This window comes from Neovison vison, chromosome 7 (assembly GCF_020171115.1).
Source record: "Neovison vison isolate M4711 chromosome 7, ASM_NN_V1, whole genome shotgun sequence".
NCBI lineage: Eukaryota > Metazoa > Chordata > Mammalia > Carnivora > Mustelidae > Neogale > Neogale vison.
The window spans coordinates 56842888-56859563 of record NC_058097.1 but is presented as its reverse complement, the minus strand read 5'-3'; the positions used below and the strand labels follow the sequence as shown (position 1 = coordinate 56859563).

Sequence of the window (16676 nt, the reverse complement as noted above, 5' to 3'; positions counted from 1 at the left end):
CACACGCAACCCATCTGCCCGCTTTGGTCGCCCTCGGCCGCCAGGAGGCAGCACCCCGTTCGCGGGGCGGAGCCGGGGTGCCCGCCCCCTCCCCCCGGGGCTTAAGGGACCCCCCTCGGAGCCCGCCCACGCGAGATGAGGACGGTGGCCCGGCCCCCCCATGTCCTCCCCCTGGGGGCCGCCCCCGCCCCGCGCGCTTCCTGGGTGGGGCCGGGGCGGCTTCAAAACCCCCCGCCGTTCCAGCCGGTCCCCGCCGCTGCCGTCGCCGCCGCCCTTCGCGCCCCGGGCCGTCCCACCCCCTCCTCCCGCCGCGGATCCGTGAGACAGCGAGGCCCCCGGCCGGGGGCAGGGGGGACGCCCCCTCCGGGGCACCCCCCCGGCTCGGAGCCGCCCGCGGGCTGGCCTCGGCCGGGAGCGGAGAAAGGAGCCGCCGAGGAGCAGCCCGAGGCCCCAGAGTCTGAGACAAGCCGCCGCCGCCCCCGCCGCCGCCGCCGCCACTGCGGGGAGGAGGGGGAGGAGGAGCGGGAGGAGGGACGAGCTGGTTGGGAGAAGAGGAAAAAAAGTTTTGAGACTTTTCCGCTGCCGCTGGGAGCCGGAGGCGCGGGGACCGATTGGCGCGGCGCTGCCCTGCCAGGAGGCAGGATTCGGGGACCCCAGACCGCCCCCACCAACGCCTCGGACGCTTGCTCCCCCCTGCCCCCTCCACGGCGTTCCCCAGGCTCCCCCATTCCGGACCAGCCCTCAGGAGCCGCCAGCCCGGACTCCCGCGAAGACTTGACCCCAGACCTAGGGCGCACCCCCCTGCACGCCGCGCCCCACCCCCAGCCTCTCTCCTGAGCCCCCGCGCATCCACGGACCCTTCTCCTCCGGGATCCGGGAGACGGATATCTCTCAGACCTGCCTCAACTCCCCTCCTCAAGACCACCCACCTCTGGTACCAGATCTCGCCCATCTCGGTTTTTTCCTTGGGACACCGAGAAACCACCCTTCAGAGCCTCCCCTCCACCTCCGCTCCGTTCTCTCTGAGGGCATCAAGCCCCCCACCCCACCCCGACCCTCCTACCTTTCTTTGGGAGACCCTCCAGCCCCTGTAGGGGCGGGGCCTCCCTTTTCCCACCCCAGCCCGGCTCACGCTCTCGGCAGTGCCGGGGGCGCTGCCTCCCCCATGCCGCCCTCCGGGCTGCGGCTGCTGCCCCTGCTGCTGCCACTACTGTGGCTACTAGTGCTGACGCCTGGCCGACCGGCTGCGGGACTGTCCACCTGCAAGACCATCGACATGGAACTGGTGAAGCGGAAGCGCATCGAGGCCATCCGCGGCCAGATCCTATCCAAGCTGCGGCTCGCCAGCCCCCCGAGCCAGGGGGAGGTTCCGCCCGGTCCGCTGCCCGAGGCTGTGCTGGCCCTGTACAACAGTACTCGCGACCGGGTGGCCGGGGAGAGCGCCGAGCCGGAGCCCGAGCCTGAGGCGGACTACTACGCCAAGGAGGTCACCCGCGTGCTAATGGTGGAAACCACCAACAGTGAGCTCAGAGGGGCCGGGGACCCTGGAGGGGAGCCCCCAGGGGGCGCCGGAGTGCAGGGGTCACGGGGGAGGAAATTACTGGCAAAGGAAACTGGCTAGAGGAAGAGGACCCCCGGGGTTGCCGGGAACGCGGGCGGGGGGTCTCAAAGTGGATAGGACTGAGCTCTCTAGCTCCCAGGTATCCGGCCTTGAAGACGAGGAGATAGTGAGCGAAGGGGACCGCTTCTAGAAGAGACCATGGGAACATGCGGGATCGTGGAGGCAGTCCCCTAAGGGGCAGAAGCGATTGGGGGGTGGAAGGGTAGAAAGACTTCCCTCTCTACGGCACTAGAGTGTGGGGGCTTGTGGGGTGAGGGCTACAGGGAGGGAGCCCGCTTTGGGAGAAGCGAAGAGCCCAACATTTGAGAAAGGAGAGGCAGTGGAGCAAGCTGACCCAGAGCTCAGGGGTCACGAGGCGAGAAAATTCAAGAACAGAAAAACTAAGTGAAGCGAACCCCGGAGGTGCCGGGAAAGTGGAGTGTGGCCCCGCTTGCAGCTTGCGCGAACAGGCGGGGTTGGGGGAGGGCCCGCAGAGAGGCGGCGAGGGGGCTGATGAATGCGGGGAATAAGTGGACCCGAGGTCGTAGGGTGGGGAGAGGTGAGAACGGTAGAGCAGCGGAGACCCTTCGGGGACGCCGGGGATATGCGCGAGGTGCCCCAAGTATTTGACATAGGGACGTGAGAGGAGCAGGCTCAGCGGGGGAAGCGAACCCCCAAGACATCTAGAGTACTGGGTTTTAGAAGGGGTTTAGAGAGGGGGGAGACAAGCACGAGAAAGGGGGGACCGATAGGGAGTATAGAGAGCTATAAACAGTGCCGTCCCAGGAGCAGCGAGACCCCCACGTCGCGGGAGGGGAGGAAGTGGGCTGAGTGAGGAGTCAAGCCCTAGTCAACCCAAGGGTGGGTGCGACTCTGCAAGATCGGGGTGAGAAAACTGACTGGGTCGGGGTAAGGGTAAGGGAGCCCCACGTGGGTGCCACGCGCGAAGGGAGGAGGAGCCTGTCCTTTCGGAAGCGCGGGGGAGGAGGACCCCGCAGAGTTGAAGGGGGAGAGTCTGGACCCCAGAGTCCCAGTTCCTCTCGGAGAGACTGGGGAAACCCCAGCGTCCGGCCGCCTCGCCCTCCCTTCCTTTTCCTTCCCGTGCCCGGGGGGCGGGGATGGCGCGCGGAGCCTGGGGCGAGACGGGGCAGGTCGGGTCCCCGCCCTCGCGGCAGTGGCGCCTCCCGCCCCCTTCAGCTCGGGGCGGGGCTGCCGCTGGGCCCGCCTACCGACCCCCCTCTGGCGCCCACGCGGGGACGGATCCGTTTGCCCTTTCGGTCTTGGGTGGTGCACCTGTGGGTCCCCGGGCCTTGCGCGCGCCTAGTTGGCAGCTTCAGCTGGATGACGCCTCTCCCCACCCACCTCGCTTCGCCCTCCTTGTGGAGATTTCTTGAACACCGCACCTTCCATCCTCGTCTCCCCTCCCAGCCAGCCTCCATCTCGCCCCCAAACCCTATGTTCCTCTTCCCGTGTGTGTCTACTTCATCTCTGCCTTCCACCTCTCCCACATCCCCATGCATGGGTCTCCCCGTTTCTGTTTCCTTCCTCTTTCTCCCTCTTTCCTCCATGCCCTGCTCCTCGTGTCTCCATCTCTGCAGTCCCTCCATCTCTCTTTCTGACCGGTCCTGCCCCTCCTTTCTCCTTCCTCCCTATCTGTCCCCCCTATCCCCTTCAATGCTCCTGCCCTACCCTTCCTTTGGGGTTTGCTGAGTAACCCTTGGGTCAAGATAGGGCTTCTTCGTGGAGGACAGGGGCTGGCCTAGCTAGAGTAGGGAGGAGTAGAGGCAGGGGCCCATGGAAGGAGCTTCCTCTGTCCTTTCTCATCAGATCTTGTCTCCATTTCTGCACCCCTACTGCAGGGGCCTAAAGCATGTGCTCCAGTCCATCCAGAAGGTCACGGCCTGCCTACTCATCCTAGACTTTTCCGAGACTACAAAACACTCTTTCTAACTTTCTTCCTCCCCGCCCAAAGTCATTCCTACCTAGAATGAACTTTGTGTTATCTAACCAGCTGAGGGAGGGAGAGAAGAGAGGAAGGAATTAATAATAATAATAATAGTAATAATAATGTCAAAATAGCAGGGAGGCAGCATAGCCCAGGGTTAAGAGCGCAGTTTTTGGGACCAGACGCTCAAATTTGAATCCCAGCTCTGTAGCTCTGTACTTCTGTCAGCCTGGGGCAAATGACCTGCTTCCCAGCTCCAAAATGGGTATAATAATTGTCTTTTCCTCATGGGGTGGTTGTGAGGTTTAAACGTCTTAACCCTTGTAAAGGGTTGTGAATAGCACCTGGCAAATAGTGAGCGCTCTTTAACACATGCATGCCCCCCCCCCCAACAAGCGGGCTCTGCTGCATGCTGGCTCACTTACCTCACATGATAACCCTGTGGTCGGTCGTTCTGCAGATAAGGGTCTGGCTCAGAGGGTGCAATTCTCTGGCCCAAAGTTACACAGCCTTCCATGAGGAGAGCCTGGTTGGGAGTTAGGGTGCTCCATGTGGTTGCTGGTTCCTAAACAATAGCAGGGAAGTGAGGCTCCGGGAAGGAATGGGACTTGCCCAAAGTCACAGAGCTGGAAGGCAGGAGAGGCCAAGCTTGTTCCAAATGCTCTTGATCCTAATTTGCACATGAGGCTCCAAGTGGAGGAGGACTGAGCAAGCACAGGGGCCCCCTACTTCCACATACTGAGGGGACACTTTACCCACGATGGGTGAGAAGGGGCCAGGCCCCGTTTTACAGAGTAAGGAGACAAACCCAGAGAGGGCAAGCCATTTGCCCAAGCCCCACAGCCCAAAAGTGTCTCAGTCGGGTTCCCAGCCACGGTTGTCAGCTCTGGAGCCCTTAGACTTGGGGTGTGCCTGCCGGCTCCTCGCCAAACCCCTGACATCCCTATCCCCCTACCTCTGCTCCTCCTGCCTAGGAATCTATGACAAAATCAAGAAAAGCCCGCACAGCATATATATGCTCTTCAACACATCGGAGCTCCGAGAAGCGGTGCCTGAGCCCGTCCTGCTTTCCCGGGCAGAGTTGCGCCTGCTGAGGCTCAAGTTAAAAGCGGAGCAGCACGTGGAGCTGTACCAGGTGCGGGGCAGGGGGGCCAGACTGCGCCTGCGCGCTGGGGCCAAGGTGGGCGTCTGGGTGGCTAGTGGCTGCCAGGTCCACAGAGACAAACTTTCGGAGAACCAAGGCGCACGCCCAGTGGAATCGTAGGGCTCTTGGAAACTCGCAGATTCCTAGCACCTCTAGGGTATTAAACACCCAGAAGGCTGGGAGCTTGAAAGGTCGCAGGCTCTGGGCCGGTTCTGTCCAATAGGGTAGCCACTAGCCACACATGGCCATTTAAGTTGACTAAAATGAAATAAAAGAAAAAAATTCAATTCGTCAGGCTCACTGGCCATATTTCAAGTACTCCGTAGCCACATGTGGTTAGCGGCTGCTATTTTGGATGCCACAGATAAAGAATATTTCCATCGTCAGAGAAAGTTCCCTTGGATAGCTCTGTTTTAGAAGATTTCGAGTCTCTGGGAAGATTGGGGCCCCCGGAAGGGCTGGAGTCTCCAGAAAGTTACGTGACCTAGAATCCACGTCTTATGGAACATGAGGTTTAACAGTGGGCAGACTCTTATAACAAAGGAATGTGGTCTATTGTCAAAACTTCTTGGAGTCTGGAGAATCCAGCTTTGTAAAGCCAGCGCCTGGAGTGTTCTGCCCGGCTGCCAGAGGATCCCCCCACAGGGTCTGGGAGGCGTCAGCAGCATCTGGGTTTGGGGTGTGTCAGACTCCTGGGCATGTAGGAGTTCGGTGTCCTCGGACTTCTCAGGCTCATTGAGTGTGTAATTCTAGGGGTGCTCCTGAGCACTGGAGTTCTGGAATGACTTCTAACAGAAGCCCCTAGAAAGTTGCAGCCTCTCAGAAGTCAGGGCATCAGCTTTGCAGAATTGTAGGCTTGCTCTGTGGACCTCAGGATGTCTTCGGATGATCTTAGCGTGGTGGGTTGTACAAGCTGAAGGGGGCCTGGCATTTCACCAGTGAGAGAACTCAGGCCTGGGCTGGGGGCAGAGGCTGAGCCATCCAAGTGCCTTGAGCCCTCCCTGGCCCCGGGGTCTCCCTACTCTCCTCCCAGGGCTGCTCTGCAGGTGGTGGTTCCTGAAGGGCCCCACAGTGTGGCTGTCTGAGAGGGGACCTCTCTGGAGGCCTGTTTGGCGGAGCAGAAGGAGTGGGGGTACAGTCAATGCATTTGGGGGGTGTGGAGAACCATCTACTCACTGTCACCCTCCCCCTCACGTTCATCATCTCCTAGAAATACAGCAACGATTCCTGGCGCTACCTCAGCAACCGGCTGCTGGCGCCCAGCGACACACCAGAATGGCTGTCCTTTGATGTCACTGGAGTTGTACGGCAGTGGCTGAGCCATGGAGGTGAGGACGGCTTCTTTGCCCCACCCCATTTTGTAATGGGAGCCATCTCATTGCCTACCAGCTGCTGCCCCATGTTAGTGCCAGAGAGCCAAGACCTGGCCTTCCTCCCAGACCCTCAAAAACCTGAGTGATTCCCCCTTAATCCATTTTCTGACCACCTGCCTAACGCTGGGGGATGCTGGGGATGCAGCAGTGACCCAAAGAGCCCCATCCTTACCCTCCCAGAGCCCTTGGTCCATTGTTGGGGTGGGAGAAGGGGAGAAAGACCTGAAAACTGGGTAGGGCTGGCCTGGGGAGCCCAGAAGAGATATCTGACTCAGCCTCGGGTCAAGGAGGGCTTCCTGGAGGAGGGGACATTGGAGCTGATATTTGAGGGATGAGTGGAATCAGCCAGGGAAAGAAGGAGGGGCAGAGCGTTCGAGGCAGTCCCTGAGTCCAGGGAGTGCCTGACACATCTGATCTGTCTGTAAGAGGACTGGTCAGAGGACTGTGTCTGTCCTGCCCATTGGAGTCCATGGTACCCACGTCCCTTTTCCTAATCTCCCTCTTGATGCTGGGGATGCAGTGGCAACTAAGACCACTTCTCGATCCTGCCCTCGAGGGGCCCACAGTCATTTCCAGACATCTAGAAAGCCTTGCCAAAGCCGGAGAAGGCGGTGATAACTGGAAGGAGCGGTGTGGGGGCGGGGAGGTGCTCAGGCACTTGGACCCATCGGAGGGCTCTGGGAGGGCTTCCTGGGGGAAAGTGATAGTGTTGAGACTTGTGGGATAAGTGGTGGTTCGGCCAGGTGTTGAAAGATGGGGGCTCAAGAGCAGGTGGGAGCTGGGAGTAATGTCCTGTGCAGCTGGACAAAGGCCAGCCTCAGTCACTGCCGAATCTAGAACACCCAGCGTGGGGCCGAGCACCTAGGAGGAGCTTAGAAAATCACCCATTCATTCAAGAAAACTTTTTCCCACAGCGGCCCTGTGGGTTTGCCTCTCAGCCCTACATTTTCCCACTTGGGGCAAGTCCTCTCCCCTCCGTGGGGCTCAGCCTCCATGTCTGCAAAATGGGGAGCTTTGGTGAGGGTTGAAGGAGATAATGCTCCCATGCTCACAGAGTGTTTAGAACAGGACCCCTCAGTAGATGTTTTTATGACTGTGGGCTAGGCCCAGCGGGGAAGGAGAAAACAGGCATCCCTGCCGCATGTATCCTGCTTTCCACTGAGGGAACAGTGGGGGAGATAAATAGCCAAACACAAATGGCAGGGAGGGTAAGTACTATGGAGAAAATAAAGTGATGTCACTGTGGGGGAGGGGCCTGTGTCCTGGAGAGCCTCTTGGAGGAGATGACCACTGAGCTGAGGTCTGAAAGAGGAGGAGGAGGAAGCAAGAGGATGCAGGGAGAGGGTAGACGGGGAAGAGGAAGGCAGGCAGGAGCTCCCACCCCCGTCAACGTTGCTCCAGCCCCCTGCAGCTTCAGGGTGAGCCATACCTCACACTGCCTTCCCTCTCTCCACTCCCACAGAGGAAGTAGAGGGCTTTCGCCTCAGTGCCCACTGTTCCTGTGACAGCAAAGATAACACACTCCAAGTGGACATCAACGGTGAGGCCCATCTCCCTGGCCCGGCCTCACGGCGGCGTGTGCGCATGCGTGTGTGTGCGCGTGCGTGCGCACGTGCGTCTCCTCCCCCGCCCCCTGCTGCGGTTCATCCATCTGAGAGTGTGTGTTTCTGCTTCCCCCACCCCCCACCCCTCCAAACCAAAGCAGGGCTCAGTTCCAGCCGCCGAGGTGACCTGGCCACCATTCATGGCATGAACCGGCCCTTCCTACTCCTCATGGCCACCCCACTGGAGAGGGCCCAGCACCTGCACACCTCCCGGCACCGCAGGGCCCTGGACACCAACTACTGCTTCAGGTGACCTTTCTGCCTTCGACCGGGGGCTCCTAGGCTGGGGGACATGACGATTGGCTGCTGACCAGGTGCTCTCCGTTGGGCACTTGGCTACGCGTGGCCTGGCCTCTCCTCCGGCCTGGGAGGCTCAAAAGACAAGCACTGGGAGTGCTCGAATGCTGGGATGGGTGCCCTGGGAGCCCTAGAATGTTGAGGTCACTTTGTCTTCTTGATGGTGTGCTGGAATCAGGCTGTTGAAATGAGGGACACGAGCGTGTGGGAATTCAGTGGTGGCAGGTTGCGGATCTAGAAGGTTGAGTCTAGGACACTAGGATTCCGTGTGAATGACATCTGAGAACGCTGGACTCCAGGAATGTTGGGATCCTAGAATTTGGGAATTCAGAATTGGAGGAAGGTGCATATTGGATTCCTTATGCCATGGCAGACTGGAGTCCTTGAATATTGGGATCAAGATGGGGGAAGCCTGTGTTAAAATACCAGCATCCACAGATGTTGGGATTGGAGAAAGCCAGAGTGGATCTGAGAATGTCGTGGCTCAGTGTTGGCATGGTAGAATCTGGCAAGGCTGGGGTCTTAGGAAGTGGCAGCTTGGACCTCTTGAGTGATGGGCTCCGGATTGTGGGATGCTTCGATGCTATATCGAAATGGTGGAACCCATGAATGGCAGGACCCCAGAGAGCAGGAATGTAGCAATCCCAGCAAGTTGGAAATGCCAGTGGAGTGTGAGAACCTTGAGATGCTCAAGTACTACAGTCTAAGAAAGTCAAAATTTGGATTCCTTAGAATGTGGACATTCAGAGTTGGATGTTGCAGAGTTAGAATGATAACCTGACCTTGTCCCTCCCCTGCTTAATATTCTGATGGTACATCTGCTCTTTCTTATACGCCGTTTCCCTGCTGGAGAGTCAACCCAGCAACCCTGTGAATGAATGCACGAATTGAGGTCTTGAGTGCTACTAACATTAATAATCTTACAAAGGGAGGCAGCCAGCCATGTGAGGCTCTGTAGGGAGGGACACAGTGTCACCTAGGAAGCTGGGCCAAAAAATTGAATGTGCAACTGATCGAGATGGTGGATCCAACTGCCAATTTTCCAGAAACCCAGGGATAGGGAAACAGTTTAAACAATACCATGTGCTTGCAAACCAGCCACGGTTAGAAGGTGGGAAACCTGACCTGCTTTCTTCAACAAACACAAGGCAGAGCAGGGGGAAGGAGAGAGATGATTCTGTAGATTTCTAAAAGAATTTGAAGAGGTAGATCAACCAATTGCAATGGGTAGAACTTATTTGGATCCTAATGCAGAGGAGTAAAAACAAAAGACATTTGTGAGACAGTCAGGGAAGTATGAACTCTGACTACATATTTGATGATATGAGGGAATCATCGTGAATCTTTATGTGGTATTGTGATGATGTTTTAAAATAGTCCTGAGTTTCTTGGAGATATGTGTGGAGACTTCTGTGGATGAGATGTCATGGTGGATGGCATGGGCTTCGAAATCATCCAGTGGGGGAGAGGAAGTGAGGGGGGCAGAGATGCAGTGAACTTGGCCATGATGTGGGATTGCGGAAGCTAGCCTCCCTGAATGCTTCCCCAGCATCCAAGGATGAAGTGAGGCCCTTTGGCCTGTCCTGGGGCCCCAAGTGGGTTTCTTTTACTTCTCAGGCCCTGACTGGATGGCAGAGGGAATCTGTAGGAGGTTAGCAAGAGGGGCACCTGGCTGGCCCAGTCAGTAGAGCATGTGACTCTTGATCTCCGGGTTGTGGGTTCAAACCCACACTGAGCATAGATTGCACTTAAAAGCTTTCTGTGTTCAGTGAGAGTTCAACTCTTACTGAACACATGGGTTACATAGTGCCTGAGTCATCTGCAGGCTTGTTAAATATGGCCTGCCGTCCCCCAGCAACCGTCCCCCTGAGCCAACCCTCAGTTTCAGACTCAGTAGGTTGGTTGGTGGTGGGGGGGGTGTTTGAATTTGCATTTTGCACAAGTTCACAGATGCTCCATCTGCTGCTGTGGGGACCGCATGTGGAGAACGTCCCAGGTGGGTATTAAGAGTCACAGACTATTCAAATCTTAGGACCTCAGAACCCTTGGTCAGAATTGAACCAGAAGTGAAAGATTATTCTGGACAGGGGTTCTTTCCCTTTTGTGAGTTTAGGACCCCTTGAAAAGTGGAAAGCCAGGCAGTCTGCCCAGAAATAAGTCTATAAATGCACACGCATGTGCCTGTGGTTTCAGGAGCTCAGGCCTCTCGCTGAACCCATACAAGGACTTCATGATGCCTCCTTGGCCCTTAACAACACCTTATTTGCTCTAACATCCCCTGGGTCTTTGGACAGATGGGGAAACTGAGGCCCCACCAGACTGGGAAGGAACTGGGCTGAACTCATAGGGCTTTCAGGTTCCTGGCTCACTTCTCAGGGTTCTGTGGCTTTTGGAGAGGATTTGTCTTGCCTCAGCGAAATGCTGTATCATCTCCTCTTCCTGCTCTGCCTGAGCTGACATGGCTATGCTCAGGCTCCTGGGTGGTGCAGAGCTGGCTGGGAAGCAGGCCCCAAGCTCCATCACTTACCCGCTGTGCGGGAGTAATGGCACTCCTTCTCCAGGCCTCAGTTTCTTCACCCTTCCAATGGGAATAGTAATAAGGCCTGCCTCCCAGCGTTTTGAGATGAACTCGTTCCCTGTTGATTAATTTCTTTTTTTTTTTTTTTTTAAAGATTTTATTTATTTATTTGACAGACAGAGATCACAAGTAGGCAGAGAGGCATGCAGAGAGAGACAAGGGAAGCAGGCTTCCTGCTGAGCAGAGAGCCCAGTGTGGTGCTCCATCCCAGGAACCTGGGATCATGACCTGAGCCAAAGGCAGAGGCTTTAACCCACTGAGCCACCCAGGCACCCCTGTTGATTAATTTCTGACTAGATAAATACCTACATGTGGACCAAACCCAGATAGAATACTCAGAGACCCTCCAGCTCTGACCCCCGTCCCTCTCTGAGGACGAGGCAGCTGGCTTTATTGTCTCTGTGTCTCCTTCTAGAGACAGTCTTTGAAACACTTATACATAACCCTATATTTTTTTAAAACAGATTTTACTTATCTATTTGGCAGAGAGAGAGGGGGAGAGAGAGAGAGAGAGAGCACAAGCAGGGGGAGTGGCAGACAGAGGGAGAGGGAGAAGCAGGCTCAATCCCAGGACCCTGGGAACATGACCTGAACCAAAGGCAGATGCTTAACCATCTGAGCCATCCAGGCATCCTTCCATACATTTTTTATTTTGCCCAAATTGTAGAATCCTCTGGCGGGGGGGATGTGGAGAGGATGCTGGAGACTTCTTCCTCCCTCCCTCTCTCTCCTCCTGTCTTTTCCTTCCTTCTTTCTTCCCTCCCTTCCTTATTCGAAAAGTAAAACTCACCCACTGTCAAGAATTTGGAAAATTAAAAAAAAAAAAAGAATTTGGAAAATACAGAAAGGTTTCACCCATCACACCACCACATATAAAAAAGTCAACATTTGAATATAGTTCCTTCCAGTCCTTTCACACAAAAACAGAATTTGGATCATACCGTCCTTGTAGTTTTGCCTAGTGTTTCTTTCATAAGGTTATGAACCTGGAATATAAAGCGTTCTCGGCTGCAGATGAATCAAGCATTTTAGCCAAGGTCCCTGCCCAGCTCAGATATGGCCCCAGAAGCCAGCACATAAAATGTCCCAGTTCCTTCCAGACAAGCAGGAGCCTGGGCCCCCAGCTGGGAAGGACTGGCTTTCACTTTCTGAGCCTGGGACAGAGATTATGAACCCAGAGCTTATAGTATTATACATCACTACTCTCCAATGTGCTTTTTAAAAACATAACATACACATACATACAAACATATATTTATTTTAATCTCTAGACCCAGTGGGGGCTTGAACTCACAACCCCAAGATCATGAGTTGTATGCTCTCCTGACTGAATCAGCCAGGCACCCCATGTGGCAATAAGTTTTAAGAAGGAAAATAAATCAGGGGCGCCTGGGTGGCTCAGTGGGTTAAGCCGCTGCCTTCGGCTCAGGTCATGATCTCAGGGTCCTGGGATCGAGTCCCGCATCGGGCTCTCTGCTCAGCAGGGAGCCTGCTTCCTCCTCTCTCTCTCTGCCTGCCTCTCTTCCTACTTGTAATCTCTCTCTGTCAAATAAATAAATAAAATCTTTAAAAAAAAAAAAAAAGAAGGAAAATAAATCAGAGGAAGAGGAGAGGGGAAAAAAAAACTAGATATTGGAGACTATTCTTCCTATTCTGGTTAAAATTTTCTTCTATTATGGAAAATTTGAAATGTGGACAAAAGCAACGGAGATATAGTATAAAGAAGCCCCATGAATTCTCACCCAGCTTCAACAAGTATTAAGATTTCTCCCACTTGGCACACCTACTTGGCTGGCTCAGACAGGACAGCGTGCAACTCTTGATCTCAGGGTTATGAGTTTGGGCCCCACGTTGGGTGGAGATTACTTAAAAATAAAATCTGTTTTTAAAAAATTTGCCCCACTTCAAATATAGACATTGCCATATTTCCTTGCATAACTGAAATGTAATTATTATTACACTGAGTGGAATTCGTGATCATTTGGATAGGTGTTTTGGGTATCAATTGAGCACTTGCTGCATGTCAGCCAGTGTCCTAGGAGGTAAGGCCCCTGCCTGAAGGACATCTGAGCATACATTTAAATGAAGTGAAGGACCGAGCCAGAGTGGGTATCTGTGAGAATAGCAAGTCAGGAAGAGGGAACACCAAGTGTAAAAGTCCTGGGACAGGACTGTGTTTGAGGAACAGGGAGGATGCTAGTGTGGCTGGAGTCAGGGAGAGTGGGGAGGAAGTTGCGATCAGCTGGCCAGGCAGCATCTTGGGGTTCCTGGTGAGGAGTTGGGCATTTGCCCCTAGTGACGTTTGAGCCATGTTTGGAGTCGAGGAGCAACACGACAATCTCTAGCATGTGGCCCCAGAAGGCAGAGATTTCTGTCTGTGTCATTCATACTGAGTCCCTAGTACATCCCAGCGAAGCACAGGGTAGAGGCTCAACAAACATGTGGTGCACACATAGAACTTAGTGCATGTGGATGGTCATTTGGCTTCTTGCACGCTTGTTTAGAGCCTGGTGGGAGATAAGGTTTACTGTGATGCCCTTAGCACAGAGCTTGACTAGCTGGAGTGCTTTATCGGTGTTAGTGCCTATGGTTGCTATCACAGCTATTGCTTTTACTGTCACAGGCGATGCAAGGGACACTGAGATGGGGACTGTGCTGGGGGCGACCAGGGTGTCTCCCGCCCTCCACCCTGCAACCCGCCCCCCTTGGCCCTTGCAGCCACTGCCCCTGACCCCGCCTCCTCCCTCCTGCCTGCAGCTCCACAGAGAAGAACTGCTGCGTGCGGCAGCTTTATATTGACTTCCGCAAGGATCTGGGCTGGAAGTGGATCCACGAGCCCAAGGGTTACCACGCCAATTTCTGCCTGGGGCCCTGCCCCTACATTTGGAGCCTGGACACGCAGTACAGCAAGGTGCGTCTGGCGGGGGGGGGGGGGGGGGGGACGGGGATGACGGGGGATGGGCTGGGGGAAAAGGGACCAAGGGAGTGGAGGGAGATGAACAGGTAAAATCAGAGAGTAATGGGCCAGCTGAGAAGTAGAGACAGGGGGAGATCAGAGGGGGCGGTGCAGAAATGGGAGGAGACTGGGTCAGAGCTGGTAGAGAGACTGGGCACAGGGGGAGACCCAGGGAGACACAGGGACTGGGCAGCACGGGAGGAGGGGAGAGTCAGTATGCGGAGAAAAAGGCCAGAGTCCACAGACTGCCACCGAGATGGAGACTGAAGACAAGGCAAGAGACTGATACTGAGAATACAACAGACTGAGATGAGAGAGAGGGAGGGGGGAGAGGTGGGCGAGGGTGGGGGCACCCTGCCCACACCCCCCACCCCCAACCCTGACCCCCCCACCCGCCCGCAGGTCCTGGCCCTGTACAACCAGCACAATCCTGGCGCATCAGCGGCGCCGTGCTGCGTCCCACAAGCGCTGGAGCCCCTACCCATCGTGTACTACGTGGGCCGCAAGCCCAAGGTGGAGCAGCTGTCCAACATGATTGTGCGCTCCTGCAAGTGCAGCTGAGGCCCCGCCCCGCAGGCAGGCCCCGCCCACCCGGCAGGCCCGGCCCCGCCCCTGCCCGCTGCGCCGGGCTGTATTTAAGGACACCACGCCCCAGGCCCCCCCCCCCCGGGAGCCATTAAAGGTGGAGAGAGGACTGGGGTCTCTGTGCGTGTCGTTGAGTCCCTGACTGGGGTCTTCCTCCCAACATTGCCAACGTTCCCGGATTCCCACCCCATCTGCCCCCTCTTTCGCTTTCTCCACCATTGATTTCCTCCCACAAACACCTGCGGAGACCTCCTTTAGTTCCAAGTACTCCCCACGAGACTAGATTTATTTATTGAGCACTTTGTGCCCTGTTCCAAATGCCTTATATTGACTAACTCATGTACTCACCATAACAAAACTCTGAGATACAGTGTCATCTGAGATGACACTTACTTTAAAGTTGAGGAAGCCAGAGCCCAGAGAGGTTAAGGGAATAGTTCCTGCCCACCAGGAGCCTACTTTCTGGGGAGGAGACAGATGTGGGAAGTGACGCTAAGAAAGGAAAGCAGGATAGAGTGAGAGATGGTTTAGGGGAGGAGGGAAGGCTCCTTGGAAGAGGCAGCATCTGGGACTTGAAGGAAGTTAAGAAGGCAGTCTGGGGGAGCCCTGGGGAAGAGTGTTCCTGGTAGGAAGACCTAGGCACAGCCTAGCTATGAGGATGAAGTTGGAGTGAGTGACACAGAAAAGGCCAATGTGGTTGGAAGGGAGGGACAAGGGGAAGGGGACTGGGAGCTGACTCAGTTGATTAAGGCTCATGGGCCAGAGAGTAATGGTATTTCCCCTGCCAGGTATGGCTGTAGGAGCTCGCTGCATTCTCCCCACAGCCCAGCAGAGCAGGGGTTGGCAAATTACTGCCCACAGGCCAAATCCGGCCCGCTGCCTGTGTCCGTAAAATAAAGTTTTATTGGAGCACAGCCGCCACGCTCATTCCTTTGTGGATCACCTGGGGCTGTTTCGGTGCTACAAGGGCATGGCTGAGTAGAAACTGTAATGCAGAGTCACAAGTAGTTACTATCTAGCCCTTTATAGAAACAGTTGGCTAGCTCCTGCTATAGAGATCCTTTGTCCCCCCCCACCCTTTACGGATGGGAAGACCGAGACACAGTTAAGGTCACACAGCTAGCACATGGCAGAGCTGAGATTCGAGTCCAGTCAGCTAGAGTTGAGGATCTAGGCACATAACCTTGGCACGGGCACTGCTTCCAGGTCCACATAGGGCCTGTGGGAATCTGTGGGAACTTGTACTCTTAGGGCGATGGGAGCCCTGTCAGGGTTTGGAGCAGAAGAGGTGAGTCGACTTCATTGCTCAGAGGGTCCCTCTGGCTGATGGTTGAGTACACTGAAAGAGGGTGAGGGGAGCCATAGGGAGACCATTTGTCCAAGTGAGCAATGCTAGGGGCTTGAGCCAGGGTAGCTCCCCGTTGGCTGCCCTCTTTCTTCCCATCTGCTCTGGTCTTTCCCATGAACTCTCCCCTGCTTCCTCCTTCTCGGCCCCTCCTGTTTCTCCTCTTCGTCCCAGGTTTTGGTGCCCCCTACCCCTCTATGCTCTCTTGCCCTTCCCAGGGCTGGGCCCTGACCTCCTGGCCCAGGGATGGCCCTAGGTGGGGTCACTGTGTAAGGACACGCTGCCATTTTCACCAGCCTCCTGTGTGCAGACTCGCAGGCACACGGTGACACAGACTTTTGTCCCTGCAGTCCCATGAAAATGCGGCACAGCTACACACAGCCATACACATGTCACTCATGACAGAGGTTCAAATATGGACCACGTTGCACAGTCTTGCAGACATGTTCACCTTTCAGAGCCACAGTGGCTACACAGAAACTTGCGACCCTAGTCATAGTCCACACATGCCACCGCATTACCTATACACAGCCTGGCCTCAGAACTTCTACCAGACATGGCAGAACATAATCACATGAACACGGCCACTGCAAACCAGGTACAGATTTCAAGAGGGTGTCCCGCACAGACATACACCTCCCAGGCTCAGAGCCCCATCAGGAAGTAACACAGAGACTCCTGCCAGGACCCACCAACAGTCACACAAACAGCCTCCATGAGGACATGCTCACAAACAGGCATAGTGCACGCACACACAACCGGACATGTCCCAGATCCACCCAGACACACGCCACACACGGAGACACACGTCACGATCGCGCAGACTGTGGGCCGGTCGTGCCCACTCAGTCTGACATCTCGCGGCCCCACATGCTGAGGCCTGGGGAGTCCCACAAGGCCCCACAGACAGCAGCTGGCTCCGTCATACCCAGACACGCTGTCACACCCCGGGTCCCAGACGGAGCCGTCCCACACACCCAGACACACCCCCGGGGTCGGGGCCCTCACACGCCCAGCCCGTGCCTCGGCCTGAGGACAAGTCCTGGCCGCACACCCCGCGGTCGCCCTTGCCACGCCCTCGTGACACACCCCGCCCACCTGCCCGCCTGGCTGAGTTGGCGCTGAGGCCGCCCAGGAAGGGAAACTTGCGGGCTCAGCACCTTCCTCGATTGCCTGCAGGCGGCCCCTGCCCTACTACCCAGCACCCCCAGCCCCACAGGGTGGGGCCAGTCCGGGGGGCGGGGGGAGG

General features: G+C 56.1%; 1 protein-coding gene across 2 annotated transcripts; it reads left to right on the top strand.

Annotated features, from left to right (window-relative positions):
* The first annotated feature begins 541 nt into the window (after positions 1 to 541).
* On the top strand, positions 542 to 14163 carry TGFB1 (transforming growth factor beta 1). Of its 2 annotated transcripts, none has more exons than XM_044257370.1 (7): positions 542 to 1520; positions 4520 to 4680; positions 5900 to 6017; positions 7525 to 7602; positions 7765 to 7915; positions 13299 to 13452; positions 13900 to 14163. In XM_044257370.1, exons 1-7 carry the CDS (start codon positions 1166 to 1168, stop codon positions 14056 to 14058), a joined length of 1176 nt encoding a protein of 391 aa, XP_044113305.1. In that variant the 5' UTR covers positions 542 to 1165; the 3' UTR covers positions 14059 to 14163. The 2 variants fall into 2 exon arrangements, with proteins under 2 accessions (XP_044113305.1, XP_044113306.1); XM_044257371.1 differs by having other exon boundaries at positions 546 to 1520; positions 7768 to 7915; positions 13900 to 14158.
* Positions 14164 to 16676: the final 2513 nt, after the last annotated feature.